This window comes from Canis lupus, chromosome 21, assembly GCF_011100685.1.
Source record: "Canis lupus familiaris isolate Mischka breed German Shepherd chromosome 21, alternate assembly UU_Cfam_GSD_1.0, whole genome shotgun sequence".
Taxonomy (NCBI): Eukaryota; Metazoa; Chordata; class Mammalia; order Carnivora; family Canidae; genus Canis; species Canis lupus.
In genome coordinates, this window is record NC_049242.1 from 41,508,346 (window position 1) to 41,532,265 (window position 23,920).

Below are 23,920 nucleotides of genomic sequence, written 5' to 3' on the forward strand. Positions count from 1 at the left end.
TGAAACAGGTGAAAAAAAAGGAGAGACTGTGGGGGCTGTGGAGGGTGTGTCAGGGAAGTGAATGTCTTGTGCAGTTGTGGTTAGAGTTAAACGTTCTGAGCTTCTTCTGTATTATTTACAAAACTTTCCATGACCTTGTAACTACTTTGCATTCACTCTATCTCTCCCATTCTCCAAAAACATCTAGGACTTCCACTGACCACCAAAAAACAACAAAAACACCCAAATTTCATAGTCTGGCATTTAAAGCTAAAAATTCACTAGACACACTTCGAATTTCCTGCCTCCATTCATTTGCTCACACTGCATTCTCTGCTTTCTCGACACCTGATCTTCAGCAATTGAAGTCTTTCTTTTTCTGGGCAAAGCTCAGATGCTGCCTCTCCTAGAAAGCCTTCTCTGATATTCCTGGCCAAAGGACCTTTCTCTCTTCTGAATGCTAGAGCAAATTTTTTCTGCCTCTTTTGTGGTAGTGTTCTAGTCTATCTTACATTTTTTTTTTAATTTTATTTATTTACTCACAAGAGACACACAGAGAGAGAGGCAGAGATACGGGCAGAGGGAGAAGCAGGCTCCCCACGGGGAGCCCATACGGGACTCCATCCCAGGACCCTGGGACCATGACCCAAGCTGAAGGCCGACGCTCAACCACTGAGCACCCAGGTATCCCTCTATCTTATATTTTAACCATAGAGGTGCTGTTGGTCTCCCCTCATTAAATACTATAGTCTTTGAAGACATATAAATTTGTCTATTCATTGTTATACCCCAGCACCTAGCATAGTGCCCTTTGCATAGTAGGCACCTAATTCAAAATATATTTATAAAACAAATAAATGCACGTGCTGGGAGTATGGAGATAAATGAGAAAGTTTCTGTCCACGAGGAGCTCACAGTCTAGTGAGAAAAAGAAAGGGACAGCGATAAGAATTAGCTTAATATAAAGCTCAAGCAATAGCACTTGATCTATAAGTACGTGGGTTTTGGGAGGGTCGGGATGGTGGCAAGGTGGAGAACATTCCGGCAGAAGGATGGGCCTAGGTAGAAGTGCATGGCATAGATGGGGAAGGCAGAAGGAGCCTTGGGACTGCCATATAGGAAGCATGCAGGAAAATAGGAGATAAAGCCAAAGAGAGGATGTGGGCACTGGATGACAGAGGGCCTAGAGGGCCTTCCAAGGAATTTGGATTTTAATATTGAAGCCCTTGAATGGGGAGCCATTGAACTTTCTTGAAGAGGACTGTAACAAACACTTAATGAAGGAATGACTCAGCACTGTCTTTCGGGTGGATACCATTCTTTGGCCAGGACCATTTTAGGAAAATCTTATATTGGTTACTGAGTACCACTCACTCTCTGAGGCCAGCCTGTCCCCTGCTCAAGCCACCTCTTTGTGAGATGTTCCCTTTTAAGAGGGCCATTCTTTTTTTTTTTTTAATTAATTTATTCATGAGAGAAGGGGGCGGGCGGACGGGGGATGAGGGGGGGAGGCGGACAGACACAGGCAGAGGGAGAAGCAGGCTCCATGCAGGGAGCCTAATGTGGGACTTGATCCCAGGACTCCAAGATCACGCCCTGGGCCAAAGGCAGGCGCTAAAACCACCGAGCCACCCAGGGATCCCCTAAAAGGGCCATCCTTGAAGAACACTTTGTTAAGTTGGAAAAGTCTGTTCTGCCCTCTGAAACAGTGCTTTTCTGACTCATCCCATGGGTCCTACATTCTGTTTGGGCTTTAGTATAGAAATTCTTCTTTTTAAAATTTATTTATTTTTAAGATTTTATTTATTTATTCATGAGAGACACACAGAGAGATAGGGAGACACAGGCAGAGGAGAGGCAGGCTTCATGCAGGGAGCCCGATGTGGGACTCGACCCCCGGACTCCGGGATCACGCCCTGAGCCAAAGGCAGACGCTCAACCACTGAGCCACCCAGATGTCCCAGTATAGAAATTCTTCTACGTGGAATGTACTAGGGTTCTCCAGAGAAACAGAACCAATAGATGTAATGAAATTTATTATACGGAATTTGCGGGGCACCTGGGTGGCTCAGTGGTTGAGTGGCAGGCTTTGGCCCAGGGTGTGATCCCAGGGTCCTGGGATTGAGTCCCACATCAGGCTCCCCACAGGAAGCCCGTTTTTCCCTCTGCCTATGTCTCTGCCTCTCTCTCTGTCTCTGATGAGTAAATAAATAAAATCTTTAAAAAAAAAAAAAAAAAAAGGAATTGGGTTAGGCAATTGGAGGCTGAGAAGTCCCAAGATCAGCCATCAGTAAGCTGGAGACTCAGGACACCATGTGGTATAAATTCCGGGCCAAGTCTAAAGGCTTGAAAGCAGGAGTGCAGATGGTATAAGGACCAGGGCAGGAGAAGACTCATGTCACAGCCCAGCAGACAGGCAGGGACACCCAGTGGCATCTACTGTCTCTCAGTGTAAAAAAACTTTCTGAGCCTAGGACTGGCTGGGCCACCTCCATAATTTGACTTTTGTGGAGTTGGGAGTGAGGGGTGGAGATGGGACAACATCCTGTACAGAAAAAAATCATAGGCTTTGGATTCAGTCCTAAATGACCTGAAATCACTTATTAGTTGTATGACCTTCGCAAAGTCACTAATCTCTTTGAGCCTTGGCTTCTTATCTGCAAAATGGGGTAATTATGCGTATTCCAAAGAAATACAGTGAAAAATGAGTATAGGTATTACTTAGTTTGCCGCCCGAGACAAAGGAGGTATTCAGTAAGTGGTACTTGTTTTATTCATATTTATAAAGTTAAGTAGAGGCTACTGTTCTGCAAAGAAGAAGGAAGCTGTGCTTGGAGTGAGTTGTGAGGTGTTTTAATTTAGGGGGCTGTAAACTTTCTGCCTAGATTATCTTTAGAGGTCATTCTAGAGTCCTCCTGGTGAGAGTTCTTACCTGTCTGCTCAGCGTACCTTCTATCCTTTGAGCTCTGCCTTCCTGCCAGCAGCTGCGGTCACACCTGGTAAGTAGGCAGGGGCCCAGCCTACCTGAATGAGGCCATTGTTGCAAAGACCGAGCGGCCACAGGCAGTACTGCTATGGCCCTGCCCTGAGAAACAATGGGGAATCTGTGGCTGGCCTTCAGCTGGTCCAGCTGTGTGTGTTCCAGGTGAGAGCCTAGGTTTCGCGGCCTCCTAGAGTGATGAGAAAACCATTAGGACATGCTTGAAAGATGCCCTGCTTTTCTGGAACTGAGGTTGGCATGTTCCCTTCAAAATCAAGAGACCCATAATTATGGATCTTTCTCAGAACTGGACTCTAAGTTGGTCCCAGGTGCAAAGGAGGACGTAGAAAAATGATGCACGCCCTTGAGAGAATCCCTGTCCGCCAGGAGAGCCGAGGGCCACCCTTCGCTAATGCAAGCCGGTTTGAAGGAGACGCAGCTCAGCAGATGCAGCGACAACGGAGATACCAACTGTGTGTGTGTGTGTGTGTGTGTGTGTCCGCGCGCGCGTGTTACCAGATGATGGGTGGGGTTTAAAGAAGATCTAGAGGAGGAAGGCAGGCCAGGCAAAGGAAGGGCACCAACAAAGACTAGGGCTGAGGCCTCGCTGCGAGCTGGGGGACTTGGAAGGTTTAGCAGCAGCGCCAAGTTTCGGGGATCACTCGAGCTGGGTAAGGACGGAATGATGCTGCGCTAGGCATCCCCTCCCTTCCAACAAACTGTTGAGTGCCTTCGTGCCAGCAGCGGTTCTGGGCAGTGGGAAACGGGGCAAGAGTCGGCGCAAGCCTCTCCTGAGGGTCGGCCCGGCGGGATCCGGGCTGCGGGCGGGGCTCTAGGGGCCAGAGGCACCGCGGCGCGGGCGCCCCCCGACGTCCGCAGGTGCGCGGGTCCGCAGGTGCGCAGGTGCGCCCCCCCGCGGCGCGCGCCGCCCGCGCTTCCTCGCCCCGCCCCGCCCCGCCCCGCCCCGCGCGGAGCCCGCCCCTGGCCCGACCCACACGTGGGTTCCCGCACGTCCGCCCGGCTGCCCCCGTGACGTCAGCCTCGCGCTTCCACTTAAGGCCCCTCCCGCGCGCGGCCCCGGGAGTCGGAGCCGCCGCCGCCGCCGCCAAGTCCCGACGTGCACGCCCGGTACGGGGTACGGTGGGGCCCGGCGCGCCGAGCCGGAGGCGGGGACAGCGGGCGGCCCCCGGGTGGCTTGGTCGCCGCGGCCCGGGAGGGGGCCCCGCCTGGGGGGGCGCTGGGGACGGTGGCGGACCGGGGCGGCGGCTCTGGTCGGGTCGGGCCGGGCAGCCCAGGTGCACACGCGTGCGCTGTGCCCAGGCGGTCGGAAGCCCGGGTGGATGCGGGACGGCCCGGGTGGGACCGATCTGAGCTTGAAGTAGGCGAGCGGCACCGAACTCGAGGTCCGGGTTCCCGAGCGCCCCGAGCCCCCCGAGCCCCCGCAGCTGAGTGTTGGCGCGGGGCACGGGGTCCGAAGAAGGCGGAGCGCGGCCCGGGGCGCCTCTTAGCCCGGGACGCGGAGGGGCGGACCCCGCGGGGCGGCTGCCGGCGCAGGCTGACCTTGCGAGCGGCCGCGGGCGGTGGGTGCTGGGTGGGCTCCGCGGCGCCCAGGCGAAGCGGGGGTCCGAGCCCTCCTGCGTCTCACGTGGGACCTTGAGGGCACCTGGTACCCTCCACTCGTTTTGAGAGGTGGGGCCACCTAACGCTGGGCGGGGGTCCGGGCACGTCGGGGGCCCCAGGGTGGGCGGCAGGGGTGGGGAGCAGACCCGCGTTCTGCAGGGCCCCCCCCACCCGGCCCCGCCGGGCCCCAGGCTGCAGGTTTGGTGAAGCCAGCTTCTAGAAATAGCCGCGATCTGTAAGGAGAGACCCGACTCCAGCCCGGGGCCTCTGGGCTGCCTGCCTGGACGCCCTCTCGGATATTCTTGCCCTTTGGGGGGTGGTGTCAAGACTAGACGTGGCCTCCGCGATGCAGCCTGTGATCATCTTTCCAGGGGATGCAGAGCGGGGTCGGATTAGCCGAGCTAAGCCCCCCACCCCCACCCCGCGCCGGAAATGGGGCATCCACCAAGGATCTAGGAACTTTAGGGCTCCGGGCCTCTGCAGCTTTTTTTTTTTTTTTTTTCTTTTTTTTTCCCGCTTCCTGTCCTGAAGGTATTTCCTCTTACGGTCCTCACGCCTTTGCAACATGGATCGCGGCGGAGGCCGCACGAGGCGCCTCCCTCCCTGTTGGTTAACAGCAGCCTCTGCGGCTTAAAATGCGGCGGCGCGGGAGGCGGCCGGCTGGGCCCCGGCGAGGCCCAAAGTCCGCCTCGGGGCCGCTGCCTCGCGGGTTCGCGGTCGTTTCCGCTCGCGGGCGGGGCTCCCCGGGCCGCCGCCGTCGGGGCTGGGGCCCGGCTCTGCAAAGCCGCGGAGCATGCGCACGAGCCCGGCGCCGCGCGGGCCGGGGCCGGGGGCGGGGGCGGGGCGGGGCGGGGAGCCCTCGGGCCCTGCGGAGCCGGCCTTCCGCCGCTGCAAGGGGCGAGTGCGCATGAGCGGAGCTTTCTGCACGGCCTCGGGCAGCAGCCGGGGGCCTCCACGAGGCCGTTACGGGAGCTTCCTGCACGTTCCTGTGCTCCTCCCTTGAGGGTTTGCGGGGAGCCCTGGTGACTGGAGCTGAGCTGCAGTGATTTTTGCGTGAGGCCAGGCGGCCCCGCTTGGGGTTAATCAGTCAAGATGAGTGAATCCTCAGGAAGCTATACTTACACCCAAACATCAATATTATTTTTCCATGCCAAGGTGAGATCCTTTACACCAAGGTCTTAGCCAAACCAGACCCTGGCATTAGGTCTTTCACCATTTCTCTATCCATGTTTAGGCTTTTTTCCTTTCCCCTTTTTAGGGGCAAGTACCCCCAAAGGAAGTAAAATAAGCTCTTTAGGAACAGCTTTTGGTTAATAGCGTTAATTTAAAGAGGATGCACTGACTGTTTTTTACCCCCTATAGATTCCTTTTGGTTCTAAGTCCAAAATGGCAACGCTCAAGGATCAGCTGATTCAGAATCTTCTTAAGGAAGACCATACCCCCCAGAATAAGATTACAGTTGTTGGGGTTGGTGCTGTTGGCATGGCTTGTGCCATCAGTATCTTAATGAAGGTAAGTGAGAGCCAATCACTCTGGAAGCCATCCATCCCCCCCCCCCCCAAGAATTGTATTAATCACATTGTATATACAAATATTCAGGTTCATGCACTCATTCAAAAAGCTTTTTGTGGAACAAACTAGAGATGTGTGATGCCATACCGAAAGGGTATGTGTACCAAAAGTTATTAGGCAGGTTACACAATTCCTTAAATTCACTTTACCGTATTTATGTGCATGAATTGCCTATAAATGAAGAAGAGTCCATGCTTTTAAACCAGCTAAATTTATTTTGGAGTAATTTTTGAGTTGAAAGTGATAACGTACATTTGGTAAAATTAAAAATCACACTAACTGTGGGAAATCTTGTCTTTCTCCCATAAAAATCTCCATTGCCCCTCACCTTGAATAGTAATTTTGGTACCAGTTATGGTACCAAATTTAGTAATTTGTAAATGAATAAAGAACACGTTTTACAGTAATCAAGCCTAGTTTATATAAGAAAAAAATCAAGGCAGTTTGTAATATTAAAATATCTTTGAAGTTTAGGTTTGGAGTTCCTAATAAGGGAGTGAAATGATTAATTCTGGCTTTTGAACAGGAAAGGACTGAAATAAGGAACTGAAGGCAGAAATGAGCTATGCAGAGGTTGGGTAACAACACATTGCTTTATATGTGATCTTAGAGAGGCCACATAGTGTAAAAGTTTCCCCCACTATCCTAAAAGAGAGCATTCCTATGGAACCTTTGTGAAGCTGAAATGGTGTAAAATGAAGAGGCAATTACCATTAATTTCCATGGAAAATTTTTTGAGCACTTTCAGACCCAAGAAATAACCTTAGGCTTTTCTGATACCTTAGGACACATCTTGCTAATGGATGTGCAAAGTAAGGTACAGATGCTCACACGGTTCAAATCTATGACAGCTTGCTATTGAGATGCTGGGTAAGGTTCCTTGGGGAAGGAGCTTGGTAGTACCTAGGGTGTATGCAACCTCTGTAATAAGGGCTCAATGCAGAACAAACACTGAATGCTATTTTGCTTTTTGCCTGTTCTCATAAAAGCAAAAATCCTCTTTGGATTTCTTTCAGTTGGTGAAAACAGGTACTAATATTAGGTTTTGTGTAAAAGTGAATTGGGGGGATCCCTGGGTAGCTCAGTGGTTTAGCACCTGCCTTCGGCCCAGGATGCGATCCTGGAGTCCCGGGATCGGGTCCCTGCATCGGGTTCCAAAACATGGAGCCTGCTTCTCCCTCTGCCTGTGTCTCTACCTCTCTCTCTCTCTCTCTTTCATGAATAAATAAATAAAGTCTTTTAAAAAAAGGTGAATTGGCATAATGAAAACTTCTAAAAAGAGGGGATACCTGTCGAAATTCTTAATGCTTTCCCACTTGATCAGAAATTGATGCCATTGATGTTTATCTCACATCTGTGAATAATCTGTGGTCTTTTCCTGTGATGCTCTCTAACTCAGGTGTGTATAAGAGTAATTGCCAGGTTATTATATATATATATATATTTTTTTTTTTTTTTTACGAAGATTTTATTTATTTGAAAGCACGAGCACAAGCAGGGGGAGGGGTAGAGGGGGTGGGAGAAGTAGACTCCTGGCTGAGCAGGGAGCCTGAGATCATGACCTGAGCTGAAGGCAGATGCCCCAGGTTATTGTAGTATTGGTAACTTGGGGAATAAATCTGTTATACTATACTAGCTCAGCTAATATAACCTACTTTGTTATAACAATTCATATGTATTAAAGCTATTGTTGGTGCTCCTGGTCTGAGATGCACCTATGAACATTTACAGGTTCAGTTGAAAGGATCTTTTTAAAGAATTTATTTATTCGTGAGAGAGAGAGAAAGGCAGAGACACAGGCAGAGGGAGAAGCAGGCTCCATGCAGGGAGCCCGATGCGGAACTCGATCCTGGGACTCCAGGATCACGCCCTGGGCCGAAGGCAGGTGCTAAACAGCTGAGCCACCCAGGGATTCCCCAGAGGTTGGTTTAGTGAAGAGAAGAGATCAGTACTTCTTCCTATGCATGGGTCATCTGTGAGTCCGTTTTTATTTTATTTTTTATTTTTTTATTTTTTATTTTATTTTATTTTATTTTTGTGAGTCCGTTTTTAAATGGGTACTTGCGTCTACTTTGAAGTATGTCCTGATATTAATAAAGTAGCAGAATTCTATGCTAGAAATACAAAATTTGCATGCCTTTCTAAAACTTGGAAGTAGCAGTTTTACATTTGAGTAAAAATTTTGTCTTTTAGGACTTGGCAGATGAACTCGCTCTTGTTGATGTCATGGAAGACAAATTGAAGGGAGAGATGATGGATCTCCAGCACGGCAGCCTTTTCCTTAGAACACCAAAAATTGTCTCTGGCAAAGGTTGATTTCAACAAGTTTATATTGTGGTCTATGCTAGACTTAATTCTCTGTCACGCTTGAAATCCTGCCACTTCAAAGATTTATTTTTTATATAGGAGCCTTTGAACAATTTTGCCTTGATAATCTGTTTATATCAAAGTTTCAATTTCTAGTAAATGGTTCTAAATGGAAATCCAATATGTCCTAGTAAGGAAAGCATCTGAATCAGAATGTAATTAGTAAAGCTCGTCAGGTCCATGTTTAACCATATTATTTCTAATATTTAATATACTTCCCCTGCTCCTTTCACACACTAATACAAGGTTGAGAATAGGGTAAATGAGCCTGTTCAGATATTCTTGGGCCTTTCACACTTATGAGCCCTTGTCAGGCAACCTGGACATAAGTAATCAAATAGTCTTCTGTTTAACGCTTGAAAACCGTGGACTGCTTATCTATGGGCTGAGTTAACCATCCTGTGCCATAGGGTATCTAGAAGTAAGATATGCCTGATAAGTGTAAAGTTGCCTTTGCTTAAAAACAAAAACCAGCCTGTCTTTGGGCTGGTATGATCACAATAAAGAGGTTAATAGGAAGAGGAGAATGGAAGAATGAGCACGAGCTTAGGTGGCAAAAAAAATTGGGAGATATAGCTCATTTGATTCTTTCCAACTCTTCCCAGATCATTATATATTATAATATAAAGTCACAGTCTAAAACGAGACTACAAGGGAGGTGTTGATGCACTCTTCCTTCATGTTAAGCAGCCAAAAACTAAAGGAGGAGATGGGGGTAGGAGAGTGGCATTATAGGCATTTATCTGTATTTACCTATGTGTGAAAGGAAGTAGGGGAGATGATAAAACACTGATAAAACTGTCCATCACAAAAAGTTTATGGGACAAATTTTTGCTGGCTAGGTAATAGAGTTCTTTTAAAGGCCCTCATCTGGTTTTTGTTCACTTTTGTCTAGACTACAATGTGACTGCAAACTCCAAGCTGGTTATTATCACGGCTGGGGCACGTCAGCAAGAGGGAGAAAGTCGTCTTAATTTGGTCCAGCGTAACGTGAACATCTTTAAGTTCATCATTCCTAATATTGTCAAATACAGCCCAAACTGCAAGTTGCTTGTTGTTTCCAATCCAGGTGAGACTCTTAATTACACAAATAGATGAGCTCAAGTAAAACTGGTGTTCTATGTGATGTTCTGTATACACGTGCTTATTTCTCATATTTTCATTTTCCTTGTATGAATGGATTTGCTAAAATAGTTAAGTTTATTATTATTATTTTTTAAAGATTTTATTTATTTGAGAAAGAGCAGCATGAGAGGGGGGAGGGTCAGAGAAGGAGACTGCACTGAGCAGGGTCCCTGATGGTGGAGCTCAATGCTCTCGCTCAGGATCCAGGATCATGGCCTGAGCAGAAGGCAGATGCTTAACCAACTGAGCCACCCAGGCACCCCTAAAATAAAGTTGAGTTTAAAATAACAAAGGAGGTACAATGCCCTTGAATGTATTTAGAACTTAAAAATTATTCGCCCAAGAAGGTCTTTAGGTGAGGTGTAAGTTTATGAATAAGGTGCTCTTGGTGCACAATTTATTTTCATTAAGCCATCCTTCTTGAATACTTAACGAATTTGCTGTATTATGCAAATATAGAGGTTTAAAAATTTAACAAAAATACTGATTGATCATAATCAGTATCAAGATTCATACACAGCCATATATCTTGAGTAGCCAGACATTATCTAATAATTTACGTAGTATCTTTGCCTCAATGTTTTCTTCATAGTGGATATCTTGACCTATGTGGCTTGGAAGATAAGTGGCTTTCCCAAAAACCGAGTTATTGGAAGTGGTTGCAATCTGGATTCAGCCCGGTTCCGTTACCTAATGGGGGAAAGGTTGGGAGTTCACCCGTTAAGCTGTCATGGGTGGGTCCTTGGAGAGCATGGAGACTCCAGTGGTAAGCATAACTTATTTCCTCTTTTTGTTTTCAAAAAGACTGTGTAAAATATTGATAGAAGTTTCATTATTAAATCAGAGCTGAAATCAGATAATCCATTCATTGGAGTAGAATGGTTTCTAAAAATCTGCCTTTTGCTATAATTACATGTTAAGATTTTAACCATTTTATATGGTACTTTATGGCATGAGGGATGGGGAATGAAATTTCTTTTATTTCTTACAATGACATATTAAAATAAGAGGATAGTTCCTAGGATGACCTCAGTCCTTTCATATCACAGCTGTCTATACTTGACTTAAACTGCGTGACTCTAAAAAGGTCAGCCCATCCAAATGAAGTGAATGGAAAAATTCTATCACAGTTGAAGGATGTTATGATTTGTGCAGAGTTCTCAGTTACTTATGCCAAGTAAATTCCCCCTTACGATCTCATATTATCTATATTTCTCAAATATGTATGGATTAAACATCCTAATAGGTTAGGAAAACAAGTTAGAATCTGCTGAAAATTCTCAGCTTTATAATCAATGAAAGCATAAGAGTAAGGGCATTGGTAGTCTTGACCATCTACCCAAGGCAGGTAATCCTCCCTAGATAAGAAATGATAATTAGAAAAATGTCAAAATTACTAGTCTTGTTTCCAAACCCAAGTTTGACTCCTCATTGCTTAAAAGGCCAGTACTCAAGAGGCAAGTTTTGACTGGGAAGGAATATGAGCTTTATGCAGGAGGCTGGCAACCTGGGAAGAAGACAGACTCTTAGATTTTGTTTATTCACAGGAGTCACAGAGAGAGAGGCAGAGACACAGGCAGAGGGAGAAGGAGGTTCCCTGTGGGGAGCCTGATGCAGGACTCGATCCCAGGACCCCGGGATCACAACTGGAGCCAAAGGCAGATGCTCAACCACTGAGCCCCCCCGGGTGCCCTGAGAAAGCAGGCTTTTATCCAAAAGCCAACTCAGGTTTCTGCTTGGCCCAGAGAGTTTTGAATGGGTTTAATCAGTTAAGGGAATGCAGTGGTCTGTGATATTTCTTGTTTTGTTTTATTTGTTTGTTTGTTTGTTTTAAGATTTTATTTATTCATGAGAGCGAGAGAGGCAGAGGCACAGGCAGAGGGAGAAGCAGGCTCTATGCAGGGAGCCTGATGTGGGACTTGATCCCAGGTCTCCAGGATCATGCCCTGGGCTGAAGGCGGCGCTAAACCGCTGAGCCATCGAGGCTGCCTAAAGTTGTGGTTCTTTATTCTCCAAGACCAGTAGTCGGCAGATCTCAAAGAAGGTGAATTACTTCTGTTATGGATAAGGAGTCTTAAGTCAGCAAGCAAGGAGTGTGTTGACTTGAAGCAGGTTAATAATTAATCCTTAAGACTGGTTAGAATGCTATTACTGTCTGCTGGATGGTGTGCAGAAATAAATGTATTCTATACTGTTTCTTTTAGTGCCTGTATGGAGTGGAGTAAATGTTGCTGGTGTCTCTCTGAAGAATCTGCACCCTGACCTAGGCACTGATGCAGATAAGGAACAGTGGAAACAGGTTCACAAACAGGTGGTTGACAGGTAATAGATCTCATAATTTGGCAATACAGAAGATTAAAACATTATTTTTACTTTAAAGTTTGAAAGTTTAATAACATTTGAGTACTTAGAAAACATTTTTCGAGAGACACCTGACTAGCTGGCTGAATTTAGAGATTACTTAAAAATAATAAAAAATAAACTTTTAAAAATTTTTATAAAGAACATACTATAAAACAGAGATAAAGTGCTCACTTTGGCAGCACATATACTAAAACAGAGATAAAGATATTGAAAATTATAAGTGCAAGTCTTTTTTTGCTATAGTTCTGTATAGTATACATCTTTTTGTGCTTGTAAGTCTATCTTATTTGAGATTCAGTCCTCAATAGCATATATGGTTCGTTCAATTAGGGATAAGATTCTGTTTATTTATCTAACGTTTTATTTATTTAAGTAATCAAGATCATGACCTGAACCAAAACCAAGAGTTGAACTCTTCACCAATTGAGCCACCCAGGCACCCCAAGAATTTTTAAATCTGATTTCCTGTTACAGGCTTTATGAGTAGAAACAAATAACTTGTTCGTTCAAATGATTATAAAGTTTCAAACAATGTCTAGGTTCATAATTGTGCTAAAAATGTAGATATTAACTGTTAGAAATTGTTTAAATAGGGAATCTTTCAGTTTTGATTTACTTACTATAAACCATGAATGTGGTCATGTGTGGACCTCAGGTCCATAGAATTGAATATTGAATCACGATTGATTTAGGCAAGGCCCTCTTATAAAAACTTGTGAACCCACCATCCAACCCAAGAAACATTGACAATGGCTGTTAACTAAGTATAGCATAGTGTTGAGTTAGAAACACTAGTCTTCTGCTGGTACTTGGATGTGCATGAGTTCTGAGCTCTTTCCCTCACTCCTCTTGTTTCTACAACTCATCCTTTGTTTGAAATAATCTTGAGTCAAATACTATACGTAATTTTGTAGTAACTTTTTAAAATTGAGCATTACATTTTAAAGAATCAAATTTTTTTGCATGTAGGTATAGTTACTTGTTTTGACAGTTTTGTAACATTCCAGTGTATTGAATACGTTCTGTGTATGTACCACAACTTATCCATTCCCTGTTGGAGAGCTTATTATATCATCGGGCTTATTGCCAGGGTTTTTGCTATTACTAACATTACTGTTGCGAACATCCCTATACATAATATCCTGGTATACATGGCAAGTGTTACTCAGGTATATAATAGAACTTACTGGCATTATTTGCAATAAAGCATGTGTTCAGTGAAAGCTGTATCTTTCTCTTACCTTACATTTTCCTACCTTTCCCTGTCCTTCCCTACCCTACAGTGCCTATGAGGTGATCAAACTAAAAGGCTACACTTCCTGGGCCATTGGACTCTCTGTGGCAGATTTGGCAGAAAGTATAATGAAGAATCTTAGGCGGGTGCATCCAATTTCCACCATGATTAAGGTAGGTCTATGTAATGATACACTGTATTTGCCATTATTTCCTGGCTTTTAAAAAAGATTCTTCTGTGAAAGCAGTTAGAGTCGTTGTCAATCGTTGATTTAAGTGACATAATTCACTCACAGTTTTCTTTTTTGGAGAGAAATGGTTGAGCTTTGGGATTAATGTCTACTAATACTGTGTTCACCATACCTTGTCTTACTTGTACGATGTTCACTGCATAGATACTTGAGAACTTACTGATAATAAGTTGAGGTAGGTGGAAGACCATAAAAGAAAAATTTTTTCCTTTGGAGGAAAAAAAGAAGTCCCACTCAAGATAGAGTTGCCAGGATGTTATCAATAAAAACTTGACAGTAATATGGATAATGGCAATAATTTAGATTTTCTATTAGAACAGAAATTCTTTTGGTATTTTGATGACTTGTACTGTTCATAACATCCTAACTGAAAATGTGGAAAGGAATTTCTACTTCTCAAGTTGTACTAAATAAATAAGTTTCATAATTGTAGAGAATTCAAGTCTTAGGAGAAACCAGAATGCATAAACAAAACATAAAATATTTTTCATTTTGTCTTCAGGGTCTCTATGGAATAAAAGATGATGTCTTCCTTAGTGTTCCTTGCATCTTGGGACAGAATGGAATCTCTGATGTTGTGAAGGTGACTCTGACTCCTGAGGAAGAGGCCCGTTTAAAGAAGAGTGCAGATACACTTTGGGGGATCCAAAAGGAGCTGCAGTTTTAAAATTTTCTAATGTACCATGTCACTGTCTAGACTACAACAAGATTTTAATTGGAGGTTGTGTATGTTGTCCTTATTATCTGACCTGTTACTCAAGTCGTAATATTAAAATGGCCTAAGAAAAAAACATCAGTTTCCTAAAGTTACACATAGGAATGGTTCACAAAACCCTGCAGCTATGTCCTGATGCTGGATGAGACCTGTCTTGTGTAGTCCTAAATTGGTTAACGTAATATCGGAGGCACCACTGCCAATGTCATATATGCTGCAGCTACTCCTTAAACCAGATGTGTATTTACTGTGTTTTGTAACTTCTGATTCCTTCATCCCAACATCCAACATGCCTAGGCCATCTTTTCTTCTTCAGTCACATCCTGGGATCCAATGTATAAATTCAATATTGCATGTATTGTGCATAACTCTTCTAAAGGATCTTATTTTGTGTACTATATATGTCAGAATATAGTGTACATTGCCATATAATGTAAAAAGACAATGCAACCAACTGTCATACCAACTAAAATACCAAATAAATTTTGAACAGTGAGTCTTTTTTTTCTGAACAGTGATTCTAAAGATAAAGCAAGCTGCTACTTACATTCTTAAGCAACATTGCAATGATTTTTTCAAGGTGTATTGTTTACTAATGATCACACTTTATTTTTTAAAAAGATTGTATTCATGAAAAGACAAAGAGAGGCAGAGACACAGGGACCCTGATGTGGGACTCCAGGATCTCGCCCTCAGCCAAAGGCAGATGCTTAACCACTGAGTCACCCAGGCTTCCCAAATGATCGGACTTTTTTTTTTTTTAATATTTTATTTATTTATTCATGAGAGACACAGGCAGAGGGAGAAGCAGGCTCCATGCAGGGAGCCTGATGTGGGACACGATCCCAGATCCAGGGATCATGCCCTGAGTCAAAGGCAGACACCCAACCGCTGAGCCACTTAGGCGTCCCAAATGATCAGACTTTAATGTGACAATATATTAAGGGTGTGACTAAATTGACTGGGTTGTCTTGGTACCATTTTCATCATAAGCAATCATTTAAATATACTAAGCCACAGGGTATTGTAACTTGATAATAGTGCTAATCATAATTGGTACCTTACAATTCTGTAGGTGACATTCTATACATGAAGGTAAAAATCTCATTTGCCAACAACCTTAGCAGTGGTACTTGGTCAATATAGGGAAACAGATTTTTAAGAACCTTTGTCTCTGGAGGCCAGTAGTGTAATGTTTTTTCTTTAAAAATTTCCTCAAAGTCTATCTACAACTATGACCCTTACCTAGGCCTGAATACTTCGAGAAGTTAACTAGAGCAACTTTATTATCCACTTCTCCAGGATATTTCACCAGTTTGCTTCCTGAGAGCTAGTGAAGAGAAAGAATTATGCTTTTTTTTACCCCCATGTGGATCTCAAATGTTAAAGGACAAGACTGAATGATGTAGTCTTTTTTAAGATTTGAGAGTGGGGGGATGAAGGGGCAAAGGGAGAATCTTCAAGCAGACTCCTTGCTGAGTGTGGAGCCAGACTCAGCTAGATCTCAGAACCCATGAATCATGCATGACCTGAGCCAAAACCAAGTGCTGGAAGCTCCAACTAAGCCACCCAGGCATCCCCGCAAACTATGTAATGGTCTTGACAATTAAGTAATATAATAGGATTTGCTTTTCTATAGGCTTAAAAAAAAAAAAAAAAGCTTTAGGATACAATTTACACACAAAATTCACCTTTTAAAGTAATTCTGTGGATTCACATAGTTGTACAACCTTCAACACTAATCTTAGAACTTTAAAAATTTTGCCAAAAAAGAAATCTGTACTTAACGCCCATAGCCTCTTGTAAATTTTGAGGACAATTTAAGGCTTTTAAAAATTAGTCAATGCCAACATGACTGAAAAATAATGCTTAAATATTTATTAGCCTAATCTTTCATGAATTTTTAAATTGAATGTTGTAAAGCTTCCTCATTTTCTGGCACAAAAAGTGTTCTGGGATGATTGTATCTTTCTGCCCCAGGCAAGGAATAGGCCAACTCTGCAAGAAGCCCTGATTCTTTTAAATGTAATATGATCTCATTTCAGTTTTAATAACCTTGGGATGTAGATTAAGAATGACTTAGTCCAAAAAAAAAAAAAATGACTTGGTCCCATTTTACATAAGTTGCCAGTTAGTGGGAGAAGCAAATGGGATGTTCAGAACATAGTTCTCCTTACATTTATATAGATAAATGTGTCCATATATATGCATGTAGATAAGTCAATCCTTTTTCCACTAAAGCCCATGTTGCCAAAGTAAAAGTATCAGTACTTCAAAGCCATGCTCTTTCAGAATTCTCAACTGCATTCCTACACTTTGGCCAATGTTGGAATGTACAAATCTTGGCCCTCCTGTATTTAGATGGCTGCAATCAAGCAAAATAGTTAAGTTAGCTTGGATTGTAGTCACCCAGAGAGCCCACTCAGGCAGTGGACCTGAAGGGCCTGCCCTGTGCCTTGGGTAGATATGAACGAAGAGCTTTTTCTTCACCTAGATCAGGAGTTTGGCCATTACCAAGATGATACCTCCTTTTGCCACCAGAGGCCTGTTGGTCATCCTGGCCAGCAGTGCCAACCTCTCAACTGAGTGGTAAATGAGGTGCAAATACTGGAGTTGCTGTGGAAGGAAGCACACAAGTAAGTAGTAGACAGGACCAACTGTGGCTTCTGCTCCTGTCTGCTATAGGTAACCTGTTTCTTGGGGCTGATAGTTTGTGAAAAGTGCCATAAGAGAGACAGGAGAGATGTGTGGAGGTGGTGGTAACTGACACATTGGTCAAGAAAAGCTAGAGGAAGCACCATTTATGCTTAAGACTGAAAATGAGAAATCAACTTTGAGAATGGTTGGAGGACTTTCTACAAATAGGGAACAGCAAAAAGTCCTGAGCCAAATGAAAGCTGGGGAAAAGCTGGAGGGGAGTGAGGGAAGAGTGTCTTGAGATGAAGCTGGAGGGCTAGTAGGAGGCCAAATCTTTTTTTTTTTTTTTTTAATTTTTTTAATTTTTATTTATTTATTTATGATAGTCACAGAGAGAGAGAGGCAGAGACACAGGCAGAGGGAGAAGCAGGCTCCATGCACCGGGAGCCCGATGTGGGACTCGATCCCGGGTCTCCAGGATCATGCCCTGGGCCAAAGGCAGGCGCCAAACCACTGCACCACCCAGGGATCCCAGGAGGCCAAATCTTGAATGTCTTTTAGGTTGTAGTAAAAAAATCATTTATTTTACTGACAAATCACTAAAATAAATCTCTGAAACGAATTTAAAAATTAATTTTTAAAAATTGGTTATTTTAAGTGTAATGGAATGCCATAGTTGGGTTTTAAGCAGGGTGATGGCATGGTTTGAACTACATTAAGAACAAACCATAGGCTTTGAAACAGAAAATGGAAAAGGATTCAAATGCAAATACTCAACAAAAGATGGCTGAGGAGGTTGTATCCTCTTCTGTGGGTTATAAATTCTTGGTATAAATTAGAACTATCCTTAGAAAACTAGATGTGGCCTTCCCTTTTCATTACTACTTTAATTAAATCTTTATTAGCACTCCATGTTGAAGCTACAGAGCCCAATAATGTTTTAAATTCCTGCAAATAGGGACGCCTGGGTGGCTCAGCAGTTAAGCGTCTGCCTCTGGCTCAGGGCGTGATCCCGGGATCAAGTTCCACATGGGGCTCCCTGCATGGGAGCCTGCTTCTTCCTCTGTCTGTGTCTCTGCCTCTCTCTGTGTCTCTCATGAGTTAATAAATAAAATCTTAAAAAAAAATTCATCTTTGGCACTCGGGTCGCATTAGCATGCCGTCTCAGAAAGAGGCAAATCATCTGGAAGCAATCTCCTCAGACACTGTCTTCAGATGGCGCCACCCTAAGAATAGTTGCTCCCAGGATTGCTTTTTCCCAGTGCAGCCTCCAGCCTGACCCTCACCAGCCTATACTCATGAGGGTTTCCAAAAATTCGGCACTAAATCCAGTCCCAGGCCTAGGCTGGCTGAGGAAAACGAAGCTATACTCCCAATAGCCCTGTCTTGCACACTTTGAAAGCTTGCCTAGAATTCTTCACAGGGGCACGCAGGATGCAACCGCACACCCTCAGAAAACCCCTTCATGCAGAGAGGTCCCTAACTGCTGCCAATGCACCTGCGCCTGGGCCAGCGGGGGCGGGGCTTCCGTGCTGACGAAAGAGTCGTGTGCGTGGGAGCGTTCTTACGTCGTCGGCAGTGCCGAGAGTAACCGTCACAGGGTTTTGCACCTCAACTGCCGTCGATGGTTTCCTTTTGGTGTAACTTTTTTTTTTTCTTTTAATCTTCCTTAAAAGCAGTGCGTTGAGTGTTCCGGCTGCCTGTGGGCTAAGTTGTGCCAAGCAAAGCGTTTGTGAGTGTCTGGTTCTGGGGTGAAAATGGTGGCTGGAGGGCAGGGAGAAATAAAAAAGCTTATTGATGCCCCAACCCCTAGGTAGTCTGTTGCTTCTTTATTTTTCCACACCGCTTGACCAGGAAAATTCTTTTTTTCCACTTCCTCTCACCCTCTGCTCCAGTGTTCTGCAAACCTAATAGGTAGGCCCTTAGATGTGCAATGTGATTAGTAATATGGATACTATGAGAGTGATCAGTTGAGGGAGCTTGATGCTGCTGAAATTTCATTATCCCTCTCAGGTTCTCAAAATGTCAACTGTCAAGGAGAAGCTTATCGAGAATCTAATTGAGGAAGATAAAATCTCCCAGAGGAAGATCACCATTGTTGGAACTGGTGCTGTGGGCATGGCCTGTGCTATCTGTATCTTACTGAAGGTGAGTGAGAAGCCTATCCTGTGGCTGAAAATCAAGTAAGAGCTTTTAGGTGTTGTAGATGTTGATGAGTTCAGGGCTGTAGGGCTAATCTTCTCACAGCCAATTATGTGTTCACTTACCTGATTTTGATGTAATTTAAGAAACACTTATTTAAAGTTTACCATGTATTATTGGGCATTGTTAGAGTATTTAAATTTATTCATAGGAGACACATTGACTGCATTAATTTGTTAAAACTCGGTTTAAATGATCCCATACCTTGCCTTCCTGGAAGAGTGATGGGTGAAAATCCTACCCAGAAGCTTATACTTAAAAAAAATTTTTAGGTGTGTCTGGCTGGCTCCGTAGGAGGAGTGTGGAACTCCTGATCTCGAGGTTGTGAGTTCAAGTCCCACGTGGGTGTAGAGATTGCTTAAAAATAAAATCTTAAAAAAAAGTTTCTGTTCAAGTATTCCATTCTCATTGTAAAACAAGAAGTACCAAATTTGATAAATAATAATGGAAGTCCTTTAATTTTCCTTTCTGTTTCCACAGCATCTTTTCATGTGCCTGTTGGCAATTTGTGTATCTTCTTTGGAGAGGTGTCTATTCAAATCCTTTGCCCGTATTTATTTATTGTAAGAGTTTATTTAATTATTTACGAGGGACAGAGAGAGAGAGGCAGAGACACAGGCAGACGGAGAAGCAGGCTCCCTCCGGGGAGCCTGTGTGGGACTCAATCCCAGGACCCTGAGACCACAACCAGAGCCAAAGGCAGACGCTCAATCACTGAGCCACTGAGGTGCCCCTGCCCTTACTTATTTATAAATAAATTTATGTATTTATTTATTTAGGAGAGACAGTTCACATGTGGGAGTGGGGAGGGCTGAGGGAAAGGGACAGAGAGATTCTTTTTTAATTTCTATTTCAATATTCATTCATTCATTCAGTCAGTCAGTCATTCATTTTAGGGGTGCCTGGGTGACTCAGTCAGTTAAGCATCTGCCTTCGGCTCAGGTCATGATCCCAGGGTCCTGGGATTAAGTCCTACATTGGGCTTCCTGCTCCATGGGGAGTCTGTTTCTCCCTCTCCTCCTTGCTTTTGCTGTCTCTATCTCTGTTTCTCTCAAATAGGTAAAATCTTAAATAATAATAATAATAATTGAGAGAGCATGAGTGAGAGGGACAAGCAGATTCCCTCCTAAGCAGGGAGCCTGATGAGGGGCTCAGTACTAGGACCCCAAGATCATGACCCAAGCTGAATGCAGGCCAACTGAGCCACCCAGGCACCCTGGTCTATATATCTTTATGTCAATACCATGCTATTTTGATGTAGCTTTGTATTAAGTTTTGTTTTTTGTTGTTGTTTTTTTAAATTTTTATTTATTTATGATAGTCACAGAGAGAGAGAGAGAGAGAGAGAGAGAGAGGCAGAGACATAGGCAGAGGGAAGAAGCAGGCTCCATGCACCAGGAGCCCGACGTGGGATTCGATCCTGGGTCTCCAGGATCGCACCCTGGGCCAAAGGCAGGCGCTAAACCGCTGCGCCACCCAGGGATCCCTATATTAAGTTTTGAATTCAGGGAGCATGAGATCTTCAAATTCTTTTTCAAGATTGTTTTGGCCATTTGGAGTCCCTTAATATCCTATATTATTTTTATTTTTTAAAAGATTTATTTATTTATTCATGAGAGACACAGAGAAAGAGGCAGAGACACAGGCAGAGGGAGAAGCAGGCTTTTCACAGGGGACATGATGCAGGACTCGATCGCAGATCCTGGGATCACAACCTGAGCCAAAGGCAGGCACCCAACCGCTGAGCCACTCAGGTGTCCCTTATATTAATTTTAGAATGGATTTTGCTCTATTAGAAACAATGCCATTGAGATTTCATAGGGGTTTACATTAAATCTGTAGATTGGGGAAACCTGGGTGACTCAGTGGTTGGCACCTGCCTTTGGCTCAGATCGTGATCCTGGGATTCAGGATCAAGTCCCTCATCGGGCTCCCTGCGAGGATCCTGCTTCGCCCTCTGGCTGTGTCTCTGCCTCTCCCAGTCTCTGTCTCATGAATAAATAAATAAATCTTTAAAAAATAAAATAAATCTGTGGATTATTGTGGGTATGTTGACATCTTAGCAATATTAGGTATTCAATCCATGAACATGTGATTTCTTTCCACTTATTTGTGTCTTCTTTGTTTTCAGCAATGTATTGTAGTTTTCAACATACAAGTCTTTTGCTTCTCTAAATGTTTTAAAAATATTATTTAATCTTTATAACAGCCTTGGAAGGTAAGTACTGCTGTCATCTCCATGTATAAATGAAAATACTGAAGCATAGATATTAACTAAGTTCCCCTTTGTCAAGTAGCTAACATAGGTAAAGGAGCTAGAATTCAAATTTTGGCAAGTCTGGACACAGATCCTGTTGTGTTCTTAAAAGATTTACTATATTACTTAGATAATTTTTTAAAACCAGCAGAAGAAAATGAGAGGAAGCAAAGCCAGTTAAATTCCAGAACCCTAAGAAAGGCTCAGGAATTGGAAGTACCAACTGCTTCACAAGGTGTATGTGAGGAATGGGACAAACACAGGAGAATTGGTTAAAAGTTTATATGATCAGAAGGAAAACTACCAGATTCTCTTCTTTACCTTAATCAACCAAGTAGCCACCTCTCACATCTCAGCAGGCCAAGGGAAGGAGTATATTCATTGGAGAGTTTGAACCAGGCAGGTTCTGCACTCAAGACATGAAGGATAGTAAGGACAAGCATCTTATTGAAAGCAGTAGGATTAGTTGAAGGTCTCCATGTTGGACAATGAAGCAGGAACCCTTTGACTTCCACTTGGCTGCTAGAAAGCAGATTGTCAAAGATGGAATAAGGAAAAAAGATGAAATTAGAGAACCAATCAGGAAGTCCTGTAACTCACTGATGATTCAGTAAGAAAAAAGAAAGGGAAAGAAATTATTTGAGAGATAAAAGAAAAATTCTAAAACTGAAGGATATGAGGTGGCAAATATAAAGAATTCACTGAAAAAAAACAAAACAAGAATTTATTGAATGGGGCACCTAGGTGGCTCAATTGGTGGAGCATGTGACTCTTGATCTCAGGGTTGTGAGTTTGAGCCCCACATTGGGTGTGGAGATTACTTAAAAATAAAATCTTTTTTTTTTAAATTTTTATTTATTTATGATAGTCACAGAGAGAGAGAGAGAGGCAGAGACACAGGCAGAGGGAGAAGCAGGCTCCATGCACCAGGAGCCCGACGTGGGATTCGATCCTGGGTCTCCAGGATCGCGCCCTGGGCCAAAGGCAGGCGCTAAACCACTGCGCCACCCAGGGATCCCCTTAAAAATAAAATCTTAAAAAAAAAACTATTTTGAGTGCTCAGCACAATGCATCAGAAAAAAAAAAAAAAAAAAGCCTCCTGCAAGGCATATTATCATGAAATTTCAGAACTCCAGTTGTGAAAGACAGTTGTTGGAGCCCATTTATTTCCTACCAGAATCCATAGTATACTGGTAAATACCCAGGTCACATTGATGTACATTGTGGGATAAATGGAAAGTGATGAAAGATATTAAAATATGCATATTTATATAATTTATTGTCTTCAAGGAACATATAGTCTGTATTGAGTACTAGAACTCCATATGTCATTGGAAGGTAGACTTTTATTTTTTTAAATTATTTATTTATTAGAGAGGGAGAGTGCACAAGCAGGGGAAGCAGTAGACAGAGGGAGAGGGAGAAGTAGTCCTCCTCCCAAGCAAGGAGCCTGATGCAGGGCTTGATCTCAGGACCAAGGACCATGGCCTGAGCTGAAGGCAGATGCTCAACCAACTGAGGTGTCCCAAAAGGGGGACTTTAAAGCATAGCAGTATATCCTACTTCCTTGTGCTATACAAAATAATGTGGCCCTAGCAGTTTTCCTTAGATTGATTTTAATTCTCTTTTCTTTTACCTTATCATTGTTTTTCTAGAACTCCCTGGGGAAGAGAATGCTAATAACTATTCTTCTTTCTCCTCCCCCTCCTCCTCCTCCTCCTCCTCCTTCTTCTTCTTCCTTCTTCCTTCTTCCTTCTTTCTTTTCTTCTTTCTTCTTTCTTCTTCGAGAGTGTAGAGTGAAGGGGGCAGAAGGAAAGGGAGAGAGAGTCTTAAGCAGACACCGTGAAGAGCATGGAGCCCAATGCAGGGCATGATTCCTTGAACTTGAAATCATGACCTGAGCCAAAACCAAGAATCAGATGCTTAACCAACTGTGCCACCTATGCACCCCGCTCATAACTATTTTTAAAAGATTCTGACAGGCTAAACAAACCCAGACTCTCTATTTGGAATTTTATTTGAGAAATGACTCACCTAGATATAGTGACTTCTTAAAAAATAAAAAACTTTTAGGGATTATTTGAGTTCTGTCTTTGACAAGACAAATGGAGCTGGGAAGATTCCCTTGAAAAGAGAATTATTTGGTAACTTAAGAAGAGATATAATTCACGTTGGAAATATTATTTAAATGCAGGCTGTGTTGGTTATTAAATTTTGTCACTCAGCTCCAAATCCAACTTTCTGTACTCTATTGTGCTGGTACTGTATCTTTGCATAATCTTTTTCTCCTTTACCATTTGGCATTTTATTAGGCTCTGCCAATATGGGGCACTAGAGGGAAGTTGGAAGGCAGGGGTGGAGGAATGACCTATTCCTTCCTGTTTGCTTGTTGTTTTGGTCACTTTTGTCCCAGCTATAGATCCCTTTGCCTCAATGGTAGAAGTTGGTTCTAGCTTCCAGTTTCTTTTGGAGCTACCTCCCAGCCTCATTTTGCCCCTTCAGTAGTATCTGTAGCAGCCAGGTTTTGCTTATCCAGAGGTATGAGCTTGGCTCCATGAAGCACCTCCTTTAGTCTCTCTCTTTGATCCCTCAGTCTTAGGGGTAGTAGCTTCAAACTG

The 23,920-nt window shown here is 43.5% G+C and overlaps 2 protein-coding genes across 9 annotated transcripts in view; both read left to right on the forward strand.

The window, feature by feature from the left end:
- The first annotated feature begins 3,608 nt into the window (after positions 1 to 3,608).
- Positions 3,609 to 14,702, forward strand: LDHA (lactate dehydrogenase A). 5 transcript variants are annotated; one of them, XM_038569206.1, is made up of 8 exons: positions 3,609 to 3,630; positions 5,942 to 6,091; positions 8,345 to 8,462; positions 9,414 to 9,587; positions 10,236 to 10,409; positions 11,848 to 11,965; positions 13,291 to 13,414; positions 13,994 to 14,702. In XM_038569206.1, the coding sequence occupies exons 2-8, from the start codon at positions 5,966 to 5,968 to the stop codon at positions 14,156 to 14,158; spliced, it is 999 nt and encodes a 332-aa protein (XP_038425134.1). In that variant the 5' UTR covers positions 3,609 to 3,630; positions 5,942 to 5,965; the 3' UTR covers positions 14,159 to 14,702. The 5 variants fall into 5 exon arrangements, with proteins under 5 accessions (XP_038425134.1, XP_038425132.1, XP_038425133.1 ...); XM_038569204.1 differs by lacking the exon at positions 3,609 to 3,630 and adding an exon at positions 3,943 to 4,087; XM_038569205.1 differs by lacking the exon at positions 3,609 to 3,630 and adding an exon at positions 3,951 to 4,094.
- A 4,154-nt stretch (positions 14,703 to 18,856) lies between these two features.
- The window catches only part of LDHC (lactate dehydrogenase C), a 43,051-nt gene continuing 37,987 nt past the window's right edge, over positions 18,857 to 23,920 (forward strand). For all 4 annotated transcript variants that reach the window (NM_001271792.1, NM_001271794.1, NM_001271795.1 and 1 more), the window contains 1 exon segment: positions 18,857 to 18,991. In NM_001271792.1, coding sequence (NP_001258721.1) covers positions 18,866 to 18,991 — 126 coding nt within the window. In that variant the 5' untranslated portion in view covers positions 18,857 to 18,865.

Bases quoted from the DNA above. Each gene is read 5' to 3' on its own strand.
- LDHA (XM_038569203.1), top strand. From the start codon at position 5,672: ATGAGTGAATCCTCAGGAAGCTATACTTACACCCAAACATCAATATTA. The intron at 9,588-10,235 runs GTGAGACTCTTA...TTTTCTTCATAG, and splicing joins GCTTGTTGTTTCCAATCCAG to TGGATATCTTGACCTATGTG. The intron at 10,410-11,847 runs GTAAGCATAACT...TGTTTCTTTTAG, and splicing joins AGAGCATGGAGACTCCAGTG to TGCCTGTATGGAGTGGAGTA.